The 27,930-nt window shown below is 43.5% G+C and overlaps 1 protein-coding gene across 5 annotated transcripts; it reads right to left on the reverse strand.

The window, feature by feature from the left end:
- On the reverse strand, nt 1-27,699 carry INTS10 (integrator complex subunit 10). Of its 5 annotated transcripts, XM_053363040.1 has the most exons (18): nt 27,512-27,699; nt 25,318-25,385; nt 24,004-24,107; nt 23,379-23,518; nt 22,870-22,951; nt 21,593-21,733; nt 20,471-20,642; nt 19,843-20,012; nt 18,108-18,241; nt 16,311-16,464; nt 15,062-15,144; nt 13,762-13,914; nt 13,223-13,331; nt 12,772-12,851; nt 9,000-9,162; nt 8,361-8,454; nt 2,606-2,683; nt 1-873 (listed from the first exon to the last, which is right to left on the reverse strand). In XM_053363040.1, the coding sequence occupies exons 1-18, from the start codon at nt 27,638-27,640 to the stop codon at nt 717-719; spliced, it is 2,211 nt and encodes a 736-aa protein (XP_053219015.1). In that variant the 5' UTR covers nt 27,641-27,699; the 3' UTR covers nt 1-716. The 5 variants fall into 5 exon arrangements, with proteins under 5 accessions (XP_053219015.1, XP_053219016.1, XP_053219017.1 ...); XM_053363041.1 differs by lacking the exon at nt 2,606-2,683 and having other exon boundaries at nt 27,512-27,698; XM_053363042.1 differs by lacking the exons at nt 2,606-2,683; nt 8,361-8,454 and having other exon boundaries at nt 9,029-9,162; nt 27,512-27,698.
- Nucleotides 27,700-27,930: the final 231 nt, after the last annotated feature.

Here is a 27,930-nt window from a genome sequence, read left to right on the forward strand (position 1 = left end):
AAGAGACAGTTACCATGCCAAACAACTGTGCCTGAGACTGGCAGAAGTCAACCAGGAACCTTTTCATCTGCATGCTGTTGCTGTTTGTGGGACATTACTCAAAATGACAAGAGTGGAATGAAAAAGAGTCATTAATAAGCTCTTGAAGTGCCAGCATGGCTCCATCCCAAGATAGACCTGACTAGGCCAAGCCAATGAGCTAAGAGCGCTACCTTGTCTCAGCCGTGCCTTTTCGACTCGCTAGCTTCCTTCATCCAGATCGCCTCAGAAAAAAATTGACCGTAATTCCACCAAGAGTTATAGATTCTTTGATGCATGACACCTTGAGCTAACGACCATTCATTCTTCCCTCTTCCAAGACGCACAAATGGGGATTGTAGGATCATAGAACTGTAGAGTTGGAAGGGGCTCCGAGAGTCCAAAGGTTTAAGGCTGAAGCCCAGCACCTTTTATCAAACACTTAACTTTCAAATGCATTTTAAAAAAACATTTTTATTTACAGTACACAGCTCAAAGGTTTTACTGAATGGTGCTTGAAGTTCTGGTGGTATGAACCATCCATTGAGACTTTAGTTAACCATGCTCAACTAGCACTTCTTCAGCAAGCTGAGCTATGGATTTCAGGGGAATTCCAGTCCGACATCAAGACAACCACATGGCTCTCTACTCTGCTTGCCTGTCCTTAGCAAGATGTTCCAGTAGAAAGCTCATGGTACTCAGGTCAGCGTCTGAAGGAGCAAGATCTTCTCATTGATGCAGAATCTGTGCAACACGGTCATCAGATTTTCCCCACAGCGCGACACTTGGCGCTCCATTGCCAGGCGGAAATCCTCCTTTACGCCTTTGGTTATTCCCCTGGTAACTGTGTGATGCCTGCAATTATAATACACAAAATAATTAAAACGTCATGGAGCTACCATTTCCATTTAAATGTTTTTGCATTCTGTGTGGGTTTTTGTGGAACCTAGCTTCCCAGCTTAGCCTTTCTAAGAACATTCATTAAGAAAAAAAAGCCCTGTTCTCCAGGAATGCCATACTTTTATCACAAAATTATACAACAAATCTCCGCCTGATTTTTAAACCTCTGGGCAACACCCTAGCAAGGGAGATTCAAGGATTTTTCATGTATAAAAGAACAACTGCTACAAATGGTATTTTCATGTTGGTGTGTCAAATAGTGAAAGAACCAACATAAGCTGCTTTGCTAGTGTAAGTTGTTTGCCCAAAGCAAGGTAAAAACAGCTTAAGAAATGAGCATCATGCGACCGCAGAAAGTTGGAGATGTTAGCAACCAATCTGATCCCTGCCCGAAGACTAACTCTCTCTCTTGAGAAATTCATTGGGTCCTGAAGCCCAGTAAGGCCAGAGAAATCAACAGTCCCATTATTATTGGTCATAACACTAAGCTTCTTTAACAAATACTACTGTAGCTCCGAAAGCTGCAAAACTGCCCCATCAGCATATGAGGATAATAGAATTTGCTCCCCCTGCTGCTGCAACTGACCCACTAATTTTCAAGCAATTTGGGAGGGAAGGGGAAGATGTGCCTTCCATGGCTCTTAAAACAAGCAAAAAGGGTTCATTCCATGGACTGGGATGTCAATAAGAGAAAGAACTGTTAGAGTCTAACAGTTACACATCTACTAAACACTGCTACAGCATGCCTTGTGCTAAGTAGGACATTGCAGAGCTGCAATGCCCGGTTGCAGAGACTTCCAAAATAAGAATGGGTCGCAGGCAGCAGGCAGGACTCGTATACCACCTAAACTTATATGTTATTGTGACAATCTTTACCCAAAATCCAATACACACTACTCCACAACAAGTGGATATAAGTATGTGCACCCCCTGAAAAAGATGGCTTCATTAAGTAAATGCATCTAACTTGATTGAAAATAACTTTAACCCCTGGACACCTTGCAGCATAATCCTGACCATGTCTACTCAGAAGTAAGTCCTATTCAGTGAGACTTGCTCCCCCAAAAACCTAGTATTTTAAACGGTATTATGCCCTGCTTTTTCAGTGCCTCCATCTTGCCCTAGCAACATTTTGAGAGGTGGGGACTAACTTCCTATTCCTGTGCAAACTGCAGACAGAAAACGGCCAACATATTTTTGCAGTGCTGAAGGATTATTAGCAGAAATGTGGATAGGATGGAATTTTTAACTGCTGATGGCCAAAAAAATCCAGATCTTAGAGGCAAAGAAAACAGAAGCAAGCAAGTACAGTTGAGGGTAAAATGCAAGAGAACCTGGCAGCATAATTAACATATTTAATAATTGGGAGGGGCTTCATTACCCAAATTTGAATAAAATAACAGACTGGACTGTCCACAAAAATCTATCTGGGGCACCATTCTTGTTTGATTGTAGAGAGACCCATTTAAAAATAGAGTAACATACATGTGCCGGTAACTTATGGAAAAACAACAAAAATGTTAACAACTGTAAAAAGATGGCTTTCCAAGTGATGTAAGGCACAAATGGAGAACGAAAGCATGGATAAAAACTACTGAGTTAACAAAGGGCTGATAACCATGGGCAGTAAAACATATTGACAAAAAAGACAGCACACTATGAGCAGGGAAGATCCCCTGCTTGGTACCTGTCAGCAGTCTGCATGCTGGGCTGTAGTACAGGCATGAATTCCTGCTGCAGTAACCCCAGCGGAGGGCTAGAAGTCCTTTAAAAAACAGCAAACAGCAGCATTCAAATACTCACACCAACTTCCCCTGTGCTACAAAAATCAACGCTCCAGAGAACTAAGACACAGAAAAGAGGAAAGGGGCTTCTGACCAAGAGCCCAAACCCTAGTCCTGAAGGCACACAATGGATCTTTTGTTTGGGATTAGGAAAGGAAAACGAACTAAATCCAGTGGGCTTGGGGCTCCCAAATGCAGTATTGGAGAAGCCACTGCAAATTAAAAAACAAAAAACCAATGGCATAATATGAACTACATAGTGTGTTGTATTTACAAAGAATTGCGAACTGCGACAAAATAATTCCTGCGTTATGTTCCTCAGCGGATGTAGCAACATTTTAGCCTGGAGTCCCAGCAAATACTTATTCACGTTAAAGTGAATAATGAAGTCCTGCTATCCCCTTCTTCTTTGCAAAGCCTCCCAGGGAGGACCAGAGAAGCAGCAGTGGGTGTTTATTCCTTTCCTTTGGCAGTCTTTTCTCCACACACAGGTCTGCAACTGTGGGGAGGGGAAGACGTGGTAGTTTTTGGAGAAAATGGACTGGAAAATAAATGGTTAAAGATTTTCTGGCTAGGGGAGAAGCATCCTTACATACAACTGCATTGGGGCATTTACTTTGGCCATGGGTCCCTAAGCAACAAAGCAGCAATTGGTTTTGTTCTGCTATAAAGCCCCAGGGATCTCTTTTTGCAAACATATATTTAAATAGAGTACATACTCTGGGTGCATTAACTGTAACAGGATGCCACTTAAGTTTTGCTGTTCGTTTTGGTTTTCACAACTGTTAAGGTACAGACGAGAGCTGCTCCCATATTTGGCTGGCTTCAGCCTTACTGAATCCTTTTCCAGCTTTAGTGTTAATGTTACAAAGCAAAAAGCTATAGTAACATAAAGGAGATGCAAGTCAAGCAGATAAAAGATTCAGAGATGCCTCAAACGGGGGAAAATTTGGCCCAAATGGTTGTGTTTGATGCATTTTAATCAAGAAGAAAATCTATTTCCCACAGTCATTTAAACTAACCAAAGGGGAATTATCCAAAAGCCTCCAGAGATGGGGCAACTAAGCTTTTTGTAAAGGCAGAAGGAATGGGGTGGAGAGAGTTTCTCCCTGACAGGAGATGAGCTTGCAATTCATGAATCAGAACCACAAGTTAGCCCGCTTTCTTCATCTTTCAACATATAATTGGATTAAGTTGGTGGGATGTGCTTTGATAGACATTTCAGAATCTTTTCCATTCTTGCTTCACTTCAGATGTGCTGCCAACCCCCAATAATTCATGGAAGATAAAAGAACAAAATCAGCTTTATTTCAACATAAATTTGACCTAAGGGGAATGCAGTTGCTACAGCCCTGCGGACAATCAGGAAATTAGACCCGCATGAAGTTCCCTTGTGGTCAGCAGACACACAAGGAATAACTTGTTTCAACTGGCAGAATTATATGCCCTTCTCGAGAAGGGAACTCGGGTTCTCAGAATATAGCAGCAGGGCCACTTCCTCAAATCCAAATGCCTGGCACACAAGCTTCAACTAAAGATCAGATCCAGCCCAAGGTAACAGGCTGCAACTGAAAAGAGCAGAGGCAGAAGGAACTCAATGGAGTCAGAAACTGTCCTGTTCTAGGGCAACTACTCATGTGATCGCAATCCACCCCAGAACATGGAACAGGGTGGGTTGGCCTGCTAACCAGAAGGGAATCCATAGTAAGTCCAATTTTCTATTATCAGTCCACAAGGGATTTGAAAAGCCATGCTGGAACCTCAGGTCAGGACTATACAATGGTACCTCGGGTTAAGAACTTAATTCGTTCCAGAGGTCCGTTCTTAACCTAAAACTATTCTTAACTAGAGGCGTGCTTTCGCTAATGGGGCCTCTTGCTGCTGCTGTGCCGCTGGCACACGATTTCCGTTCTCATCCTGGGGCAAAGTTCTCAACTCGAGGTAACTCTTCCAGGTTAGCAGAGTTTGTAACCTGCAGCGTTTGTAACCTGAGGTGTTTGTTACTCAAGGTGCCACTGAACCTTGGCTACACAGAACCTGCTAGAGGACCTTCCTCCCAAAAGGCAGCATCAGGGGCAAAGGCATCTATTCAAGAAAAGGTAAAGGGACCCCTGACCCTTATGTCCAGTCGCGGACGACTCTGGGGTTGCGGCTCATCTCGCTTTACTGGCCGAGGGAGCTGGCATACAGCTTCCGGGTCATGTGGCCAGCATGACTAAGCCGCTTCTGGCGAACCAGAGGAGCACACGGAAACGCCGTTTACCTTCCCGCCGGAGCGGTACCTATTTATCTACTTGCACTTTGACGTACTTTCGAACTACTAGGTCGGCAGGAGCTGGGACCGAGCAACGGGAGCTCACCCCGTCACAGGGATTCGAACCGCCAACCTTCTGTCCTAGGCTCTGTGGTTTAACCCACAGTGCCACCCATGTCCCTAACACTCTTCCTTACCACCCAATTAATCCTCCACCTGGTTAATCCACCAGGCAGCCTCCAGAAGTAATAACCTCTAAGGCAGGCCTAGGCGAACTCAGCCCTCCAGATGTTTTGGGACTACAACTCCCATCATCCCTGACCCCTGGTCCTGTTAGCTAGGGGTGATAGAAGTTGTAGTCCCAAAACATCCGGAGGGCCGAGTTTGCCTATGCCTGCTCCAAGGCTTCGGGGGGGGGGTGTCAGATGGTGAGGACCTCCTTTGGAGCAGACAAGACTCGGACAGTTGACTAATCATAATTGTGAGCAGATTCATACTCCTCTACCAAAATAACTCCTCTCTCAACTTGCTTTTTTCCTCCCAGGCAGCTGTGGGAAGAACCAATCTTGGCATGAACCACAGGTTGGACTTGCTGGTGAATGCTCCCTTCCCTTTCTCATCCTTTTGGGTGGGGAGATGGAAGAAAGCAGGTCTAGCTTGGCAGGAAGAGAGAACTGTCTCACGCGGGATTGTTCATTTCTAACATTGCTGCCAGGTGTAGTCTGGGAGCAGCAAAAGGGTTCCTGCTCTCAAGCGGAAGGTGGAGGGTGTCTCCTTTTGCAAGTATGCTAGCCATTCTTTCATAGCTAGAGGAAGTACCCCTTTCTTGCCCTGATTCACTTATTGATAACCAAAATGCTATTGATAACCAACCATGCATTTCATTTTACTGCATATTGGGGCGGAGGAAAACAGGGGTGGAAACAATATTCTTCATCTGCTGCCCTCATCAGCAAGTGGCTTCCATTACCTAATGGAAAGTAAAGATTGCTCCTGCCCATCTTTTGGGTAGCAGTGTGCTGTATCCCCTTTCCCCCAAAGCACGTATGTTCAGATGGGCTGGGTTGTGACCTCTTGCTCCAATGGGCACACTGGTGCCCCCATCACATCCTAAAGAAGCTTCAGCATCAATTTCGACATCAGCAAGTGAAGTTCGTGGCATTGTGTAAAAGGACCCCTGACCACTAGGTCCAGTTGAGGCCGACTCTGGGGTTGTGGCGCTCATCTCACTTTACCGGCCAAAGGAGCCAGCGTACAGCTTCCGGGGTCATGTGGCCAGCATGACTAAGCCGCTTCTGGCGAACCAGAGCAGCGCACAGAAACGCCGTTTACCTTCCCGCCAGAGCGGTACCTATTTATCTACTTGCACTTTGACGTGCTTTCGAACTGCTAGGTTGGCAGGAGCAGGGACCCAGCAACGGGAGCTCACCCCGTCGCGGGGATTCGACCCACCGACCTTCTGATCGGCAAGTCCTAGGCTCTGTGGTTTAACCCACAGCGCCACCCGTGTCCCTGCATCTACCATACAAACTCATAATTCAGCATCCTGAGAATCTAAGCCACTTTAAAGAAATAAATAAATAGTGAGCTTCTGCCAGCTCCTCTCCATTATTATTTCTTCCCTCCTCCGTCTTGATCATTTATCCACATCTCTCAGAGATATGAACACCTATGAGGACCGATGCCTTGTGAGATTGTTGTCATCAGCCGAGGCATGCTATTAAGCTGTCACCCTTTTTCGGAGATTGCCTTGTGTGGCTTGCTGTAAATGTGGACAGTGGATTTCAGATCGATGGAAAGGGGATTTACACCCAAAAGCTCAGCTAGATGCCTTCTTGCAACATGTACAGACGACCAGTTAACAACCTGACCTTTGAAGGGGAGGATAATTAAACAAAGTCTAGTGGCTTGTAGTGAAAGATTGTAGGAAGATATGGTGTGTAAATCTTCCATAGTTTGTTCATTTTCAAATTTGCAGCCAGTCTGCGAAGTTGAGCGCAGTAGGATAGGTACTCTAGGTGTTGGTTCGGCCCTATCCTCCGATGAAGCATCTACGGGGCTGACATTAACTTTTGGGGATATAAAGGATATAATCTTCTCTAGGGAGTCTTTGATGTCTCTTATATATTTAAAGATATAATCCACGGTTTTAGCCACTAGGTCTAACGTGGTAGAGTGCCTTGGTTTTCCCTTGTCAGAGACGAGTGGACTCATTGCTAGCCCAAACTCCCCTCGCCCTCATTCCCAGGGGATGCTCCCTGTATCCATGCTAAAGAACATTTTCCATGCTACCCTTTGACTGCCAATGTGCGGAGCCATTTCAGGGCTGCCATTAATTCCTGAATATTTCTACTCAAATGAATGGTCACTTCCTCAAATTCACCCAGGCACGTGTCAGGTACTGACAAACATCAGCTGATGTACATTCAGGTATACAAAAAAATAATAATCAAAAAATCGAGAGAAGCCACAATTGTGGCTGAAAGGAATATGAACAGGAGGCTAGGGAAAGAGACTGGACACAGGAAGATGTTTATCAGAGCTACCAGGGAACATGCCACTGGATTTGGTACCCCAAGTATCACAGGACGCACATAACCCACACCTGCCCAACTTGGGATACACTCTGAAACAGTCATCATACCCTTATAGAACTAAAGAGGCAAAATAACTTTCCCTCGTGGGAAAAGTTATAAATGGATAAAAGCCATTCATTCAATAGCCTGAAACAATACAGCTGAGCTTATGGGGTTTTTTGTGTGACCTGCTTTGTGCAATCTATGGAAAGGGAATGTAGCAGTTTCTAGTTATCAACCCACCTGGGGATTTCACCATGACAGAACTCTCATTTGAGATTCCTGGACTAACCAGCTGCTGACTTTGCAATTGTTTAAAATTATTTGTTACCTGCTCTTCATTGTTACAATCACGGAAGACTATACGCTTTTAGACAAAAGGTCTTAGATCATAGAATCATAGAGTTGGTCTTGCGATTCTGCTCTCTGTATTAAATGGAGCGGTCTGCTTGACAATAATCTATGTGGCTATGACATACCATCTCCCTAGCATTGTGCCACAGTTGGAAACACTTTCCCCTCTAAGCCACTTAAGTTTTTACAGCCCTGCAGAGACTTAGCACTCACTGGCCAGGCTTCACACAGTCCCACTGCACTGACTAGCTTACCCACAGCTGATTCCAATGCCAAAAATAAGTTTAAAATTCCCATTTCCCCATGATATTGTATGCATTTAGTTGCCTGCTTACCTGGGATTTTAAATGTACAACAGACACAGACCTATCAACTTAAGTTGGAAGCTTTCCAGTACGTACACTGCTTTAACTAGCCACATCACATAAATTATATTCTCATCAACTCTAAAATTGGAAAAAATAGTCTTCTTACTTTATCAACATTCCCTGATTTGGCAACAATTCCAAGTGAATTTTTCCTCCTTCTTGTGTTCTTAAATAGGCAAATTCTTCCAGCATATCAATATCTGGAGCAATTGTTCAGGTCCAAAAAGGAAAGATTTGAACACAGGGAAAAAAATATTACGATGTGTTTTGCAAGTGATCTTCAAAACCCTATTCCTTGTTATTGTCCTAGTAAATCACTTTATGCTTCCCCTTTATTAACTGCATGCAAATGGATGGATTTAATTTATCTTTAGCTGTAACAAGCTAGTACAGTGTTGGCTGCGGCACACTGACCAGTCTTGCAATAGGAAGGGAACTTTTTACACTTAAAAGTATCCAGCAGTTAACACATGCCATAGTTGCCATGAACGGGTTGTCCCGCAAACAGAAGTGTCTGGGCCCCTGGGCCATCCTAAATGCATATCGCCATGCTCCCGAGTCTCTCTTTTTCCTCCTGCTCCATTGCCCCTTTCATTTCCCAGCTATTATAGAGCTTAAATTCCATTCCATCAGACCTCTACCCCACCTTTTCTAAGATCAGACCCCTCTTCTCTTGGGAAATTCTGAAACTGTTAGCTTCCTGAATGGTTAAGCTGGTCCCAGGGCATTTTTGGGAAAAGGATACTTGTAACATAGTTGAAAAAATTTTCATACTGGAAGTTTCCTTGTAGGCAGATTTTGTTAATTGCTTTCAAGAACAGGTTTTCTCCCCTTGGCCATTCCTGCTGCAGCAACACAATCACGTGACCCAGTGCCATATCGTCTCTGTTGTCTGTGAAAGCTCTCAGCTGCAAAGGAAAAAATGCAGAGACACTTGAGAGGAGTTGCTTTGCATTTTGCATGTGAATCTCATTTCCTGAGATTCTGCCAGGCTACAGATTCATAACTATCCACAAAGGACTGGTCTAAGCAGCATGTCAATGTAGACGGCTGGCAGAACAGAACCTATAATTTCAAGGAACTGTTCAGAATCTCCAAAAATACTTGTTTGGTGTTTGCAATGAGGCTGAATCAGTTGCAAGCACACTTTATAGAGACTTGTGACAAAACACCACCACTTAGCATTCAAAGTATCGTATTTTTTGCTCTGTAAGACTCACTTTTTCCCTCCTAAAAAGTAAGGGGAAATGTGTGTGCGTCTTATGGAGCAAATGCAGGCTGCGCAGCTATCCCAGAAGCCAGAACAGCAAGAGGGATTGCTGCTTTCACTGTGCAGCGATCCCTCTTGCTGTTCTGGCTTCTGAGATTCAGAATATTTTTTTCTTGTTTTCCTCCTCCAAAAACTAGGTGCGTCTCGTGGTCTGGTGCGTCTTATAGAGCAAAAAATACGGTAATTTGTGTCATCTCAATAATTCATAGAATTGTAGAGTTGGAAGGGACCCCAAAGTTCATCTAGTCCAACCCCCTGCAATGCAGGAATCTCAACCAGATCAGATATGACAGAGCTCTTCTTAAAAAGGGGAGTCCACCATCTTCTGAGGGAGCCTGTTCTACTGTCGAACAGCTCCTACTGTCATAAATTTCTTCCTGAGGTTTAGTCAGAACCTCCTTTTCTTGTAAACTGAAACTGTTGGTTTGGTTTTTTTTTAAAGAATATTTATTAAATTTTCCAATTTTTTAAACAAATAAACAAACAAAACAAACAGAAACATTAAACACAGGCATAAAATTCATAAACCATACTTTTAAATAACAAATTTCTCAGACCTCCTCATACTTCTCCTTCTTGTATCCCAATTAAGATTATTTGTTCAGCAAATCCTTCATTTAAAGCATCACAGCTTATAACATTACCTTATTTTTCAAACCCTTTCTTTTCCCCATCTATGTACTTATATATTATTGCAGCTAGAAACCTCTCAATTTCAATCCAACACCATCTGACTTTCTTAAATTTTACAATGTTTCTGTAAATAGTCCTTAAATTTTTTCCAATCTTCTTCAGCCGACTCTTCTCCCTGGTCACGGATTCTGCTCGTCATTTCTGCCAATCCCATACAGTCAATCAGTTTCATCTGCCATTCTTCCAGAGTGGGTAGATCTTGCGTCTTCCAATACTTTGCGATGAGTATCCTTGCTGCTGTTGTAGCATACATAAAAAAAGTTCTGTCCTTCTTTGGCACCACTTGGCCGACCATGCCCAAGAGAAAGGCCTCTGGTTTCTTCAAGAAGGTATATTTAAATACCTTTTTCACTGAAACTGTTGGTTTGATTCCTACTCTCTGGAACAGGAGAAAACAAGCTTGCTCCACCCACATTGTGACAGCCTTTTAGATATTTGAAGATTGTTATCAAATCTCCTCTCATCCAGGCTAGGTAAAGGTAAAGGGACCCCTGACCATTAGGTCCAGTCGTGACCGACTTTGGGGTTGCGGCCCTCATCTCGCTTTACTGGCCGAGGGAGCCGGCGTACAGCTTCCGGGTCATGTGGCCAGCATGACTAAGCTGCTTCTGGCGAACCAGAGCAGCGCACGGAAACGCCGTTTACCTTCCTGCCGGAGCGGTACCTATTTATCTTTTTTTAAAAAAATAATTTTTATTAACAGGCCAATCACATCATATTGTTCAAATCACATTAGTTCCAAATTATACAGCCAAATTTTTAATTTTTGGGGGGGTACCCATATATCAAGCTCCACACGAGTCCAAAATTTCGGCTAAGTCCAGACTTCACTTATTTTACTGCATTAATTAATCAGTCGTATCCAGTTCAGTCCAGATAGTTCTTTATATATTTTCTTCATCTTGTTGTTGTCGTCGTACATTCCTTTCTTTGCGATCTCTGATGATTCTCATAAGCAGACTGAAAACTGGTTTCTCTGTGTGGGATTAGTCCAGGACAGCCCTGTTCAACACCTCCGTAAACAAAATTAATCTTCATTGTCTTTTATTTTTCCAGGCTAGCCGAATAAATCAAATAGATCAAGGGGCTCTGTCAGATCAAACTTCAGTTTCGTACTCCTTCTCTTTCCAGCATTCCTGATTCTCCTCCCCCATCTCTCTTTTCTTTTCTCCGGCAGCCTGTCATGGTGAGACGCCATTTTTTTACTGCGTCATAAAAATTCCTCAGCGTCCACCGATCTTATTTTCCACCTCCCACACAGTCTTAAACTTCTGCTTATGCTTCTTAAAAAAGACGCAACGATCTTGTTTCTTTCTGGAGTGGAGGGTTATTTTTGTCACATCATATAAAGAAAAAAAAAGTTTTTCCTCCACCCCCCCTTCGTTCCAAACATACAGTCTCTTGGTGATGACATATCAAAAGATTTACTTATCCATCCGTCGCTTTCAGTCGCAGAGATCCATTATTCAGCAGCCTTATCTGTCGAGCTTTGCTTGATGTATGTGCTTCAGCTTCATTTCCAATCATCTGTTTCCAATTATAATTCCGGGCTGAAGCAACCAGCACGCGCTAATCGGAATCGGCGTCAGGAAGAGCTGAACTCACCGAGGGCTCGTGCCAAGTGTTCTGCACCTCCATCTCTCGGATCAGGGGGTGCATTGTGAACACCGCTGGCCAGGCAGCACCCCACCACATCCTGGTGGGGAGGGAAGGCTGTCTACTTCCCATAGCAGCCCCTAAACTACCTCATGTGGGTCAGAGAGATGTTATTGTCGGCCATCTTCCAACGCGCCCCCTGGTGGGCCCCCGAGCGGTACCTATTTAACTACTTGCACTTTGATGTGCTTTCGAACTGCTAGGTTGGCAGGAGCAGGGACTGAGCAACGGGAGCTCACCCCATCGCGGGGATTCGAACCGCTGACCTTCTGATCAGCAAGCCCTAGGCTCTGTGGTTTAACCCACAGCGCCACCCACGTCCCTCATCCAGGCTAAACATACCCAATTCCCTCAACTGTTCTTCATAAGTTTCCAGACCCTTGATCATCTTGTTCACCCTCCTCTGCACACATTCTAGCCTGTCAATATACTTTTAAAATTGTGCCCAGAATTGGGCACTACTGCAGCAACACTGTAAGGTAGACCACCAGTATCATGATATTTCAGATGGGGTAATGTGGCTTGCCTTGGACACCTGGTTGAGTTCATGGAGGATACAAGCTTTGAACTGGGGACTCCCTTAAGTCACAGCAGAGCCTCTTAGTCACCATGCTAGCTCATATAAAGTAGTAAAAAAAATAATCCTGTTTTTGAGGAAGGATTAATATAATAATTGGGAACGTTAATTTGGAGCAAACATAGTCAGAAAGTTTATTACCAAATCTTGTAAACTCTTTCAGTGGATATAGGCAACCATTACCCACTGATGGTAAAAATCTTCCCTTCCAATTCTATGATTCTGCTTAACAGAATAATAGAAATGACCAAGTCTATCCACTCCAGAAACCAAGTGGTAACAAGGCATATTTTCCTGACTACAATTGGAATAACAGCTTACCTTAAAACAAGCTAACAGTAACCGTAGGCAATAGGGCATAATTGCTTTACTGGTACATGGCCAGAGCTTCAACTCCGTAGCTAAAGACAAATGACAGATTGATAATTATTACAAAGTCTGTAACTTTGCTAAGAATGAAGTCGCAACAGTTAGCCATTAAAAATAATTCCCAATTTGCCAGTGCCACCTCTTCTTCCCAACTCATTAACATCTGTAACAAGAACAGAGATCCAAATCATCATAATTTAATCCAGTGATTGATTGATTGATTGATTGACTGATTGGAGGGGGAAGGGGGACGTAAGGGAAAAGAAGTACTTATGCTTTTTTGAAAAGGTGTATTTTTAGCAGTTACTACAGACTTTTTCTGAACAGATTTAGGGGCTAGATGTCTACGATTTTTAATTCAGAGTTTTCTTGTCTGCTATTCAGAGATCAAGTAATCCAGTACCTTTCCTGAATTTGGACTTCACTGTAGGCTGCTCTTCCGGAAGCTTAACCCCTTCTTGTATGGGAAGCACCATGTAGCACATCAGGTCAAGTACCTTTTCACAGGTCAACTACAAGAAAAAAGAAGACCAACGATTTTAGAAGCGAACCCACACAAGCCAGCAGAGAAGCCGCAATAATTAGACAGTTAAGATTGCCACTATCTTGTTAAGGGGTCAATTCAGGCTGCTTGTAGAAGCCAATGGTCCTTCTTGATTTCTGCAAACAGAATTGGTGTGAGAAGCATAGCCCATCTCCAGCAGGAGGCTCCCCAGTTTTGCTTGCAACAGCCAAGCAGTGCTATAGAAGTTATGGGGGTAGCACCATCCCTTTTCTGAGCCAATGGGAGGAATGACTACAAGAGTTTTGGTTGGCATCCACAGCCCAGTTGAGAACCTTTCTGAGACCTGCACTCTGTCCCATAAATCCCACTCTTTGCAGCAGGTCAACAGCAAGAAAGGGAAGAGGCTAGCTAGATTAGGGAGGAGCACAAAGACTTACACGGTATTCTCCAAGGGCAAAGTGACAGGTTGCAAGCTGGATTAGGGATCGCTGGTTCTCTAGGGATCCTTGCCCCAGGATCTGCTGCGGAGAGTGAGATCCCTGCAGAGCTGATAAGTGATGCAAGCTGGCAATTGCTTTTTTATATTGACCCTTTCCAGAGACAGAAACAAAAGACAGATCACTCTAATTTGACCATTTTCAGAAATCAGGGGTCTCTAGGCAACAAAATACTACGCTTTCTATAAAGCTAAGTTTAAAAAACACCATGCTTAATATTAAGAATAGAGACAAGACTACTACTACTACTATTTACATGTGCGCTCTCAGTAATTGTTACAGCAGCTTCTTAAGGAGGGTGAGCATTATTACACCCATTTTGCAGAAGAAGAGCTGAAGGCTGAGAGAGCACAGCATGCCTAAGAGCGCCTGGTAAATTCATGAAAGAGGTGAGATTCTCGATTCATGGCTCTTTGCTGCTAGTTATACCAGCACTTTGTTGTTGTTTAGTCGTGTCCGACTCTTCGTGACCCCATGGACCAGAGAACGCCAGGCACCTCTGTCCTCCACTGCCTCCCGCAGTTTGGTCAAACTCATGCTGGTAACCTCGAAAACACTATCCAACCATCTCGTCCTCTGTCGCCCCCTTCTCCTTGTGCCCTCCATCTTTCCCAACATCAGGGTCTTTTCCAGGGAGTCTTCTCTTCTCATGAGGTGGCCAAAGTATTGGAGCCTCAGCTTCACGATCTGTCCTTCCAGTGAGCACTCAGGGCTGATTTCCTTCAGAATGGAGAGGTTTGATCTTCTTGCAGTCCATGGGACTCTCAAGAGTCTCCTCCAGCACCATAATTCAAAAGCATCCATTCTTCGGCGATCAGCCTTCTTGATGGTCCAGCTCTCACTTCCATACATCACTACTGGGAAAACCATAGCTTTAACTATACGAACCTTTGTTGGCAAGGTGATGTCTCTACCAGCACTATATTTACTGTATTTCAGCAACACTATGGGAGGGTTCAGAACACTTAAAGGACATTGCCTCAGCAATCCTCAGAGCAGCCCAAATTTGATGGTTACTGCTGGGAACAGGGCTGAGTACTGATGACACCCAAGTAGGAACCCTGAAGTCCAAACCTTGGATGCTTAGAGCACAAGTACACACAGTTGAGCTTCATGTGCCCCCACTGACAGTCGGTTTGAGAGGCAATACGCAACCATTTGTTTGTTTGGGCTGAGTTCCTACAGAAAAGAATTCTTGGCTAAGCATTACAGTAAAACGGAAGGAATCTGCAGCTTTTACCTGATAGATGATCATATCTGCGAGGAAAATCCGCAGCCAGAGCCAAGTATCGGTCTTCCATGACACACAGATTCTTGTGAATTCTGCAAAATAAAATGGATTACAGGCAAATATATCAGGGCAACTGCTTGCTTTAGCTCTCTCTGCAAGCCTTCAGGTAAAGACAGCGCAGAAATACACTGGCATGAACTTGGTAGTGAACACTCTTCAGACATTGTTCTCAGGCCTAGACCCAAACTCTGCTGCTAGACAACCTGGTTCTTCTAGAATAGAGATGGGGGAACCTCTTGCAGCCCAGGAACTATATTCCCTTCTGGAAAGCCTTCAGGAGGGTGGAGGGAGGGTGGTTCAGATGTCAGTGGTGGGGGCCCAGGTCAGAGGCAAAAGAGGGTCAAGCAACGAACGAGTCAAATACACTTTTAAGCCAGTCATAAACACTCAAGGAGGGTGCAAAGCAGGGTTGGGGAGAGTAGTTTGGGAGGGTGTGTGGTCTGGGGAGAGTTTCAAAGGTCAAATAAAGGTCCAGGGGGCTGCATCTGGTTCCTGGACCTGCTGTAGGAAGTCAAAATAATAGATGTGTATACTCGGGGTAAAGGTAAAGGTAAAGGTACCCCTGACCATTAGGTCCAGTCATGACCGACTCTGGGGTTTCGGCGCTCATCTCGCTTTATTGGCCGAGGGAGCCGGCATACAGCTTCCGGGTCATGTGGCCAGCATGACTAAGCCACTTCTGGCAAACCAAAGCAGTGCATGGAAACACCGTTTGCCTTCCCGCTGGAGCGGTACCTATTTATCTACTTGCACTTTGGTGTGCTTTCAAACTGCTAGGTTGGCAGGAGCAGGGACCGAGCAACGGGAAGCTCACCCCGTCGCGGGGATTAGAACCGCCGACCTTCTGATCAGCAAGTCCTAGGCTCTGTGGTTTAACCCACAGCGCCACCCACGTCCCTATACTCGGGGAGAACCATATTAATAAAGGTTGGGAGCCCCTGCTCTAAAAAGAGGTCAACCACTCCCCATGTCAACAGTTCATTTGGGATCACCAGGCTGGCAAATGAAGAACCATTTGCTTCTACCAAGGCTTTCCGTGAGTCACATTAGAGCAAAGACTCAAAAGACACTTGTCAGTACCCTGTCAAAAGGCACAAGACCTGGATGGAACATGATGGAACTGTCACGTTCCAGAAGCATATATTTCCCCATGCATACCAAAGCAGCATAAAGCTTGTCAGCACACCATCATACGTACCTTTATCCAAAGATTCAAGAGAATGGAGAAGTTCCCAGCTCTCCCTAGCCAGCCTAAAGCTTTCTTGTACTTCAATGGCGTTTGGAAGGTCTGCTGCATTTACTGCAATGTGCCTGCTTCTCCCCTTCCCAGAAGGATCCTCGTCATCAGAGCTCTGGTCAAAAGACAATGCAAAATAAACTGTTTAGACTAAGCTTGTAAGGTGACTTGATGTTATACCATAATAGTGCTATAAAAGAAGTAATTACAGCAATAAATGATATGAAGTGTAAATAAGAACTTAAATGACTCAGAGATGATGAGAGCTGGTAGAGGGGAGTCAAATGGGTGTGGTACTTCATCCTTTTTTCTTTCTTACCCTTTCCCTTTACTCTCTTTGGTTTTTGGAGTAAAATGTGTTTACTTTATTGTTTGTTTGTTTGTAAATATGCTTAAGTGAAACATTTTTTTAAATAAACAAAAAAATAAACTGAGCAATAGGCTAACATAAATGTTGTATTTGAGTTAACTCTGTAAAAAACTGCCAGTCCATAGCATATGTTCATAGAACATTAGTTACTCCCAGATTCTTGGTGGCAAACTTTTGAAAAAGTTGGCAATGCCTTTTTTAAAAAGCCAAAATGACTTTGCAGGCAGGATAGTAAAAATACTTATTTTCTGCCACTTCTAAAGTAGCCCAATACACTTATTTAGGTATTCCAGAATCAAAAAGTGTTTGCTCCAAGCAAACTGTCAAAAGTGCTTAAATATTCATTCAAACCAACAATAACCTGCCTTAGCTTCTGTGTCATGTGAGCTCTGCAATATCACATATTGCGCTCATTTACTGCTTAACTTCCCTGCACCCCACAATTCATTGGTCTCTGAGCCCCAATCTTCTTTCTCTGCAGGTTGAGACAATACTTAAGTATCATGTCAAACTATATGCTTCGAATTCTAAACCCTTTGACTCTGACAAACAACTTCTTACAAATATCACCTTAAGCACCTCGTGAAAGTTGCATGATATAGTGTTGACTACAACTGAAGGAAATACACTCACGAGTTCTCAGCCGGTTGCAACACAGCAACAAACAAAGCAAAATCAAATTCTATTCACATTACAACTCTGAGAACCACCACCAAATGAAATTAATGACGCTAGACTTATTGCAAACTTGAAAGGTCAGTTCAGGTGTTCACTCATCACACAATGCTTGCAATGTAGGCTTCAAAACGAAAGATGTTTCTTCTTACTAAACCAAAATACATGCAAATTCTTGGAGAATTATTCTAATTACCTGTGAGATTTTTATTCTAAGCTAAGCCAAGTATGAATCTGGGAATCAGTTTTCTTTATATAATTTATAAAGACTTCCCACTCTCTCCTTATTTTCTCATTAGAATAATTTCTTATTAAACCTGAAAGTTTGGCCATAAATTTAATCATTACAGACAACCTGTGATATGAGGAATAAAGATCCACATGGCGTTAGTTGGAAGTCAATTTCTTTTTTCCTTTTCCTTTTTTCTTTTTTTGGTGTTGTTTTTCGTTCTTCTTTTTCCTTTTTGGGGAGAACATAATGTTTTGTATTTTTGATTGCAGATTATGTTATTATGTTTACATCCTTGTAATTTTGTTTTTGCATTTTTTCTGTTTTGTATTGTTTGTTCGTTTTATTCAATGCTTGTTTGTGTGATGTGTATTAAAAAAAAAAATACATGCAAATTCCAGAAAGAATAATTATGAACAAACCCACATCCTAAAACCCTATGCCAAATTAACATCCCATTTATGCCAAGGATGAAACACGTTACCATGGTTTTCTCTCTCCCTTCGGCAAGCTTCCGCTTTTTGTGCACATGTTTGCTCCGTTCAATGTCTGTATCGCCATAAACATTGGAAACATCCTCCACCAAAACCAGTGGAACTTGGTTTGGGGCATTTGGTCCTATGTTTAAAATCAAACACACCACTTAAGCACAGTTGCAACTGAGAGACTGCCACTGGAATATGCTTCTAGCTACCAGAAGATTCACTTCAGCAGTATGGTGAAAGCATCTAGTTGTACTATAAGCAACTTATTAAGCGTATACTTCACAATACCACGCAAAAGTAAAATAATAATTTTATGAAGAAATCAACACCCATGCCAAATCCTCCTAAAAGTAATTAGGTATTTTAACACAAGATCATACCCACAATTTATTTCTGAGCCTGTGAATCCTTGGCCAGCAATTTAAGGGCTAAATCTCTCTATCATCTATAAAACTGAGATAACAAGGGAGGTTCATCATCAATATATAAAGCCCACAAATATTATGCCAATCGTGGTACACTGAGCAAATCACAAACTCCTGGGGCTACTGTAGGAAGATCTAAAGCATGGGTAGGGAAACTAAGGCCCGGGGGCCAGATCCAGCCCAATCGCCTTCTCAATCTGGCCCGCGGATGGTCCAGGAATCAGCATGTTTTTACATGAGTAGAATGTGTCCTTTTATTTAAAATGCATCTCTGGGTTATTTGTGGGGCATAGGAATTCGTTCATCCCCCCCCTCAAAATACAGTCCGGCCCCTCACATGGTCTGAGGGATAGTGGACCGCCCCCCTGCTGAAAAAGTTTGCTGACCCCTGATCTAAAGGGGCCCTCTTAACTAAAGCAAAGAGGAATGAGCTGTATAATTTCACCAGGACTCCCCTCCCCCCAATCTGTTGTGGTCCTGATGAAAATCCCTCCTAGGTAATGCTACTGGCCCCCAAAACAATTTCTATTGGCACCTAGCACAAATGGATTCTAATGATGAGTTTAGTGTCACATTGAGTTTGGCCTTCAGACAAATCACATCACATGCACACAGGGCTATTTGTTCTATGGTCTTCCTCATGTTTCCCCTCAAGTCTGCGCTTGCTCGCTACCCAAAACAGCAACACTCCATTGCTAGGGGAATATTCTACTCTTCCCCACAGCCAGTGCATTCATTGTTATTGGGGGCGCTGTGTGGGATGCACATCTGCACGGGCTCTTGTCAAGATGCTTGTTCATTTCTGACTTTTTCACTGAGGAGCCCCTGATATTCAGTGGTACCTTGGGTTACAGACGCTTCAGGTTACACATGCTTCAGGTTACAGACCCAGAAATAGTACCTCGGGTTAAGAACTTTGCTTCAGGATGAGAACAGAAATTGTGTGGTGGCGGCACGGCAGCAGCAGGAAGCCCCATTAGCTAAAGTGGTACCTCAGGTTAAGAACAGTTTCAGGTTAAGAACAGACCTTCAGAACGAATTAAGCTCTTAACCAGAGGTACCACTGTATCTTCAAAGAATCCCAGGATTCTTGGTTTAAACAAAATAAAAACCTACAACCAAACAGGTTCATCTATGGGCTGGGCTAACCTATGGACTTCCAGATGTTTTAGACTACAAATCCCATTATCCTTGACCATTGGCCATGTCAGTTGGGGATACAAATGGAACCCAAAGAGTCTAACATCATCTGGAGGGCTGCAGGTGAACCTACCCTTGCTCTTAACAAAGTATTTGACCATGAACTAACCTTGGAAGAGAGAAGGTTGGATGCTGCTGACATACAGGAATGCGTTCTTGAAGAAGACCAGCATTGTGGAATAGACCACTTGGGTCTTGTATTTTGCATGAGATTCATTATCATAGTTACTGATGTATCTGCAGACATCTTTCATTTTGAGCAATGTGTCACCAAAGCTTCTGAAGAAGACACAAGCATACAAAGTTAATAGGCTTTCTAATCCGGTAGTTTTAATATGCTATCTTTTTAATATGTTCACTGAAAGAAAGTGTGCCCTCCCCTTCTGCAGCCAGCTGCACCCTTCAACAAGCATTGTGGATGGTCAAGGGCCCTCTGGAACAAGATGGGGCAGGACACTGGAAGAAATACCCAAACTGGCACAGAGATCTGCTGTACTTGCATGTCCCAGTCCCTATTTTTCAGGACCCATGCTCTTTGGAGAGACTTTTCAGGTGACTGCAAGGAGAAAAGGAAACTTTCCATCTCTGAACTTATTTTAGAATCCAAGCCTGCAATCCTAGACACCCCTACATGCCATTAAGTGCTATTATACGCAATGGAACTTGCTTCTGATGAAACATAACAATAATAGTAATAGTAATAGTAATAGGATTATACGGTAATAATAACAACAAACCTCCTTGCCATGTCCATCTGCCATTCACACCTTACTCCCACTATGGACAGTATCTTGAACACCCTTTCCCAAGGATCCGTAATTTGAGAAGATTTCTCAGTTAAGCCCTCTATTACGTATTTCTGAGAGCTTCGTTTACTGGGGGACACAAGATCAGATGTATCCTGTGTACCTAGAAACCAACAGACGCATACCTTAGTTCATCACCAAAAATCAGTCCAACAGTCTTAACATCCTGCAGTCCATGCCTCTTACACTTTTTATATGCATGTGTGTGTACGTACACACCCACCCATACGCAAACACACACATATGTTATAGTCCAAACTTGAATAAAAGGACAAATCTCAAATACAGAGGAGAAAACTGATCCTGGATCCTGCACAAACTGCTCATATCTACCTTCAAAATCCTTCATGGACTGGTTCCCCTCTAATATTTTGACACATCCCATCTACCAACCTCAGCTGTCAGAAAGTCTTGGGCTCCATGAAAACAACTCTGTCCTTTCTGCCCCTTATGGAAGAAAGGCCCCTGTGAATGTTCTTCCTTTTTACTACCTCCATTTCCTTCCCTTCTTCTGTTGTTTTCTGGACTATATAAACCCTTTAGGGTAGTGATGTCTCACTGATTTCCTTCTGAATGGATCTATGTGGTCATCTGCTGCTGCACTGCTGAACTGCACAAAGTCTGGTATTATCTGTTTGTGTGGGATTAGGTGACAAGTACTTTTAAGGATGTTAGAAACTTTTTTATTGTTAGAATCAAGGACTGTGGTTCTAACAAAGCGGGTGGTAGTTAAAATTTCCCATGGCATGTATTCAAAAGTAAAATCAACAAGCAAAATCTGACTCGAACAAATATTCTAGAAATGGAACTCATGATGGCATTTTTTGGGTCTTAAACCAAGCTACCTTCAAGTCAATTAGCTCAGCCTTCTTTAATATTTTGGGGGAGGTGTGGGGAGGAAATAGAGACTGCTACAGCCAGACACAGATGAGCTCTGCAGCAATTCACAGTCCAAAAACCCCCACACTCCCTCACAAAATCCCACATACTGTTTTGACATGCAGTAACCTCCATTCCTTAGTTTGCTAGTGCATTTGACTCCAGTGCTTTTACCTTGGTATTGATTTTCAGTCTGCGCAGATCTCGTCACATAATTAATATAAAACTCTGCTGCTTTATTCAGATACTTATATAACAGGTTGGCCGGAAGACGCACATCAGGGTTGTTAATGATTAGGGGAAGGACATCACAGACTAAAAAGGACCCAAAAACAGTATTTTAGGATTTCCAGTTGTCCTGACAATGCAATTTAACCAAACAAAGTGAGTGACAAGCTGCTTTGAGACTCCTCTAAAACAAGGCCCTGCTAACAACAGGTTAAATCAATAGCTTATTAAATTAGGCAATCGATTTCAAAGACACATGTCATCTTCTAAAAGCAGGTATGGGCAACCTGTGGCCCTCCAAATGTCGCTGAACTTCACAACTTCCATCAATTTCAACCAGCATGGCCAGTGGTCAAGCATGATGGGGGCAGCAGTCCAACAAATAAACATTTTAGAGATGAAAACTATTACCGTGGTAAGCACTCCACTGAAAACCATTAAAAAAAGCCACCCCCCTAATAAATCAATGAAATTCGCCCCCCCCAAATCCCTACACCAGAAGAAACTCTACTGAAGTACTTTATATAAGGTTCTGCCATGCAATTAAACCTATAACATTATTAACACCTCTATGGAACCTAAATCAACAGTGGAGGCTTGACAGGCCTGACTTTTGAGAGGAGCTTTTACTTCTTGGTGCATTTTCAAACTCCAGAAAATCCCTTACAATTACAATGCTGTAGTTTCTCCCCATCCCCAAGAAATAATGTTGCTGCCAACTTGTGGGGCAGCGAGGGACAGTTGCAGGCCTACTGTAGATTTGTCCCCTTTTATTGGATATTGGATCTCAGAGCCACAGTATGAACCAGAATACAACTTTTCTATTATACAGGTAGCTCACAACATTTAACTTGTGAGCATTCAGCTTTATGCACTTGGCAGGCGCCCAGAAAAAAAGACTTTGGCAATCCCACCCGGCATTGCACCCAATGTGTTTGGATTATATGGGATTTTGGCTGTGTTGCACTATCCCCAGGACATAACCCCCTCATAAATTTAGTCTCGCTTGCACATTTAATATTGCAAAAAGAGTAACACAAGTCAGGTGGAGTCAGATAAACAGCAATAAAGCTCGAAGGTTTTTTTCCAACAAGGATAATCTCCCAAGGATTTATCCAGTTTTTTGATCTTAATATACGTGGGTTATGATGAGCAAGACAGCAAAAATATCCATTTATTAAAAATAGCATCAAGTCCTGTCATTTAAGTACTACTTTACTTACCAAATAATTTTCTAAAACAATTGACAGGTGATTCTTGGTCTTCAATATTTTCTGCTTCTAATAATGTTTCCCCAAGGCCCACCTTTGCAAAGTTTAAATAAAATGTAAAATCTATTAGTTCAAGATTTTGTTCCCTAGAAGCATATTGAACAATGAAAAGTAATCGCTTCCTGCCTCACCTCTTCCTGAACAATTTACAGTTTACACCTGCACTACTGTATTTTATTAGCAGCAATACAAAGCTGAGAAAGTGGAGGGTTTTAAAACTCTAAATATTCATAAATCAACATGTTTTGTATTTCTGAGCATCTTAAATTAGCATTGGAAAAATTGTTCTTCTACACCCACTGACTGCTTTGCTATTCTGATTAATTTTAGCACAAAGATCACACAGTCCTCCAAAGAATGTCCTGGCACTTTTTTTTTTATTTCTACCAATCTGAAGTCAGGTATGAGAACAAAGAAGAACAAAAAAGTATTTGAAATACGAAGAAACTCTACTCTCTTACCCCATGTTGAACCACCGTCTCAGGGAAACGTCGCAAAAGCAGGAGCAACATTTCCGCCCGTTCCAACGTATTAAAGCACTGCTCTGTGGCTTTCAGTAACATTTCACACTGAACTCGACCTGGAAGGGTTTCAAATAAACCTGTAGGAGGGAAAATAAATAAATAAATAAATAAATAAATAAATAATAATTTTATTTATATCCCGCCCTCCCCAGCCAAAGCCGGGCTCAGAGCAGCTAACAACAGTAAAATGATACAACATTCTAAAATCATTTCATTATAAAATCAGTTCAAATTAGATTAATGGCAACCATTGGGCTAGAGTTCTGTGAGGATTGCCAAAGTAGGGGGTCAGGCTGCGCCCTGGCCAAAGGCCTGGTGGAACAGCTCTGTCTTGTGGGCCCTGCAATGAAGCAAACAATCTGGGGTAGGGCTAAGAAGAGAGAATTTAAAATAATAAAAAAGGTTTGAGTGGAAGACCACTGCAACTAGAAGTCAAGTAATTTGTTGGCTGGGAGAAAAGCTGCTGGAGGAACATTCCTCAAAATCTTCAGAGACATTGCAGCACTGATCATCATCAAGTCAACTGTTTTGCAACTGTTTTGCAAGTGGAAGAAAGGCATACCTCTTAAAAACTGAGTTTGCTTGTCCTGCGAATCGTTCCTTAAGGCTGCTGTAATGACACTAATCTCCCGCCACACCACTGGTTGGTCTGGGAAATTAACAAACCTGAAATAAAGAATTGAAAAAAGTTTGGAATTATTTATATTTGTAATCAATCAAGAACAGAAATTCTACTAGGAAAGCCACACTACTTAAAATGAAAATGTTTCTTGTTTCTTCTAGGAACTAAAGCAGGTCTCCTCTTTTATGAATCTAACAATTGCCAGGTACCGTATTTTTTGCTCTATAGGAGGGGAAGAACAGGGGAAAAAAAGGTTTTTCTTGTTCTCCCCCTCTAAAACAAGGTGCGTTCTGTGCGTTCAAGGTGCGTTCACCTGAATTCCCGCTGGGCTCCGGAGGCTTTGGGTTCCTTTCAACCTGCTCTTTGGGGCTGGCGGGGGGGAGCACTGCTTTCCCCCACCGCCAGCCCCAAAGACCAGGTTGGGGAGCAGCGTGAAGGCATTGCGCGCCTTCCTGCTGCCCCCCGAACTTATGGGACTGGCTTTGCACCCTTCCCCCCATGACATGAAGGCACTCCGCTGCCCTGCGGAGGCTTTGCGCAGCTAACCCCAAGCTAGAACAGCGAGATGGAGCGCTGCGCAGCGCTCCATCTCCCTGTTCTGGCTTTGGGCTTAGCCGCACAGCCTGCATTCACTCTATAGGACGCACACACATTTCCCCTTAATTTTTGGAGGGGGAAAAGTGCGTCCTATAGAGCGAAAAATACGGTAAATGCTTCCAGGAAGACCAAAGACAAGGTAATATCCCTGCCTAACTGTTTGCCCTCAAATGTGGTACACTAGCTTTGAAGCTAGAGGTTCTTTTTAGCTACTGTAGCCTATGCATTTCTATGACTATATCTAAACTTTTTATACCTTCCACCACTTACGAGGGCAGCAGATTTTATGTGAACAAGTATTCTTTTTTGTCCATCCTGATCAGTTTCACTGGGTGACCACAAGTTCCAGTATAGATTAAGAAAATCTATCTACTTCAGTCACACCATACATAATTTTATCAACCCCCAACTGAGGTTGTTTATTTTCTGTAACTTTTCCTATCATGCCTTATAACTCTTGTTTCTCAAACTTGGCTCCCCAGATGCTGTTGGACTACAATTCCCACCATCCCTAGCTAGCAGGACCAGTGTTCAGGGATTGATGGGAGTTGTAGTCCAACATCAGAACAATTACATAAAGCAGTACAATTTTAAGTAGAGTGATTTACAGACAATTTTTTCAGTCCTCGATTGGAAAAAAAATGGAAAGCATCTTACATGTCATATAGCAATCTGCCTGCTGATGCTGTACGTTCTGCATTCCGTTCAATAGTGTACATCTCATACTGAAAAAACAAGGGCAGAAGATGAGCCATACAGAACACCTTCCATCAAACTTCTCAATATCACATCTTTCTATCTTACCACAGTAAAAAATGAGAGAAGAAACATGCATGCACATGCACTCTCTCTCACATACACATGTGTGTATTTTTAAAAGGCAGTCAGAGACACAGGCAGAAAAAAACATTTTTCCTATTTGTTTGGGATCTCCATTTAGAACTCTGAGAGCTATGAAAGCAAAGTGCCTGTGCATTTAATGTAGAGTAGAAAGTAATGTAGAGAGTAATTTAATGTAGCGACTGGAGAGTAGGGGTTGAAATGTAAGTTGATGGGAGTATTGCATTTAAATCTATCTTTAGCAAAATGTGAAGTGTGTTTTGTTTGGAGCATGTTTACACCGCTGCCTATTCTCAACATTGCAGTGTGATAATTTCAGGCAATTTAGAGCAATGAGTTCACTTGAGGTATCTGTATATCCTATTATAGTACTATACTACTTCCTACACTTTTGCAGTGGGGTATGTTTAATAAGGTTACCTGGCGTCCCCGGATTTACAAATCAGTCCCGTGACAAAATCCATCTATTTAGTAGGAAGTTGTAAAGTGTCCCCGGATTCATTGAAAAAAATCTGGTAATTTTAGTATATTGGGATCAGCGAAAACATAAAGAAGCAAACAAGCATTCCAATCCATCAAAAACCTTTACCTGATGAAAGCCTTAAAACAAAGACAGCCCTTTGGCTAGTTAAACAATGTGTGGCCTTTTAGAAGACACTGGGGTGTTTCTAATGTATTTCTTCCCCAACCCATGGTTTTAAGGTATCTATGTTAGCAGTTCGAAAGCATGTCAAAGTACAAGTAGATAAATAGGTACCGCTCCGGAGGGGAAGGTGAACGGCGTTTCCATGCACTGCTCTGGTTCGCCAGAAGCAGCTTAGTTATGCTGGCCACATGACTTGGAAGCTGTACGCCGGCTCCCTCGGCCAATAAAGCGAGATGAGCGCTGCAACCCCAGAGTCGGCCACGACTGGACCTAATGGTCAGGGGTCCCTTTATCTCTTACGCGTATTCCGAATATGGTTCCTCGCAAGAAAAGGGAAAAGTTGACACCTATGCCTTGTGACCCCCATCCTCTCCCAAGGGGTGTTGTGGTGGTGATTTGTAATAATTTTTATAATCTTGCTACAGGTGCTTGCCTTTTTTTTTTTAGCCAGCCAAGTGCCACACTTTTAAAATTTGGGTGGAAAATGGTGCTGATTCTGCTTACTGTTGAGTACCCCCAGAAAAAAAGCACAGGAAGGATTTAGACCAGGGGTAGGCAACCTAATGACGCGGGTGGCGCTGTGGGTTAAACCACAGAGCCTAGGACTTGCTGATCACAAGGTCGGCGGTTCGAATCCCCGCAATGATGGGGTGAGCTGCCGTTGCTGGGTCCCTGCTCCTGCCAACCTAGCAGTTTGAAAGCACGTCAAAGTGCAAGTAGATAAATAGGTACCGCTCCGGCGGGAAGGTAAACGGCGTTTCCGTGCGCTGCTCTGGTTCGCCAGAAGCGGCTTAGTCATGCTGGCCACATGACCCGGAAGCTGTACGCCGGCTCCCTCGGCCAGTAAAGCGAGATGAGCGCCGCAACCCCAGAGTCGGTCACGACTGGACCTAATGGTCAGGGGTCCCTTTCCCTTTATGTGGCGGGGGAGAGGGGAGGTTGCTTGGTTGTGAGTCACTCTGGGCTGCCCAGGGCAAAATAAAACAGTGAACAAATTCAATAAATAATAACGATCACTGCTATTGGCTTCTGCTATTGAGGGTGGGCGCTCTTGCTACCCAACGACTCGCATGGCAGAAGCCTGGATTTCTCCACCGCCTCCCAAGAGCTGCTTTCCCACCTTTTCAGCTCTTTAAACAAGCAGGCGAAAATAAAAAAGGAGGGAAAAGAAAACATGGTAAGTCGGAAGCGCTGCCCCCAAATAGGTAAAGGAACCGGGCGTGCTAAGCGTTCCTATCTCTATGGTGCTGAGCCCGCAGAACAGCAGCGACAAAAGGGAGGGAAGGGCTTGCGGCGCGCAAAGCATTGTGGGAAAAAGGAGCCGTTAAGGGGAGGCCGCACGGAGCCTGGCGCGCCCTCACCGACCTGGATGTTGAAGTCGGCGGGGTAGAGGCTCCGCGCGGTGATAAGCCAGGCCTTGGCCGCCCACAGGTCCCCCTGGACCAGCTCCCGCGCCCGCTTCACCAGGAACTCGCAGTCGCCCTGCGCCGACATCTTGGCCGTTGCTGGGAGTCGCGCTCCCTCACGACCCGCACATGCGCAGACGAGCCTCGCGACGCCATTTTTCTAGGGCCGGTGACGTAGAGGAGGCGTTTTGCGCCTGCGCCGCAGTTACCATGGTTTCCCCCACCACCACCCCTGTGTTTCTAGTGTCATCATAGACTTATGAAAGTTGTAGACCGACAATACAATTTTCCTAGGGCAGGACTTCCGGGTTGCTTTCTGACCCCTTTCCACCCACCTTACAAGTGACTGCTCCCCATAGGAAGCAACGGGGAAATTTA

Source organism: Podarcis raffonei, chromosome 13, assembly GCF_027172205.1.
Source record: "Podarcis raffonei isolate rPodRaf1 chromosome 13, rPodRaf1.pri, whole genome shotgun sequence".
Lineage (NCBI taxonomy): Eukaryota > Metazoa > Chordata > Lepidosauria > Squamata > Lacertidae > Podarcis > Podarcis raffonei.

Excerpts from the sequence above, each read along its gene's own strand:
- INTS10 (XM_053363040.1), bottom strand. The coding sequence starts at position 27,640 with ATGTCGGCGCAGGGCGACTGCGAGTTCCTGGTGAAGCGGGCGCGGGAG. Across the intron at positions 20,013-20,470 it reads CAGATGGACATGGCAAGGAG|AAGCTTTGGTGACACATTGC; the intron begins GTTTGTTGTTAT and ends TGTCTTCTTCAG. Across the intron at positions 15,145-16,310 it reads TCTTGAATCTTTGGATAAAG|AATTCACAAGAATCTGTGTG; the intron begins GTACGTATGATG and ends TTTATTTTGCAG.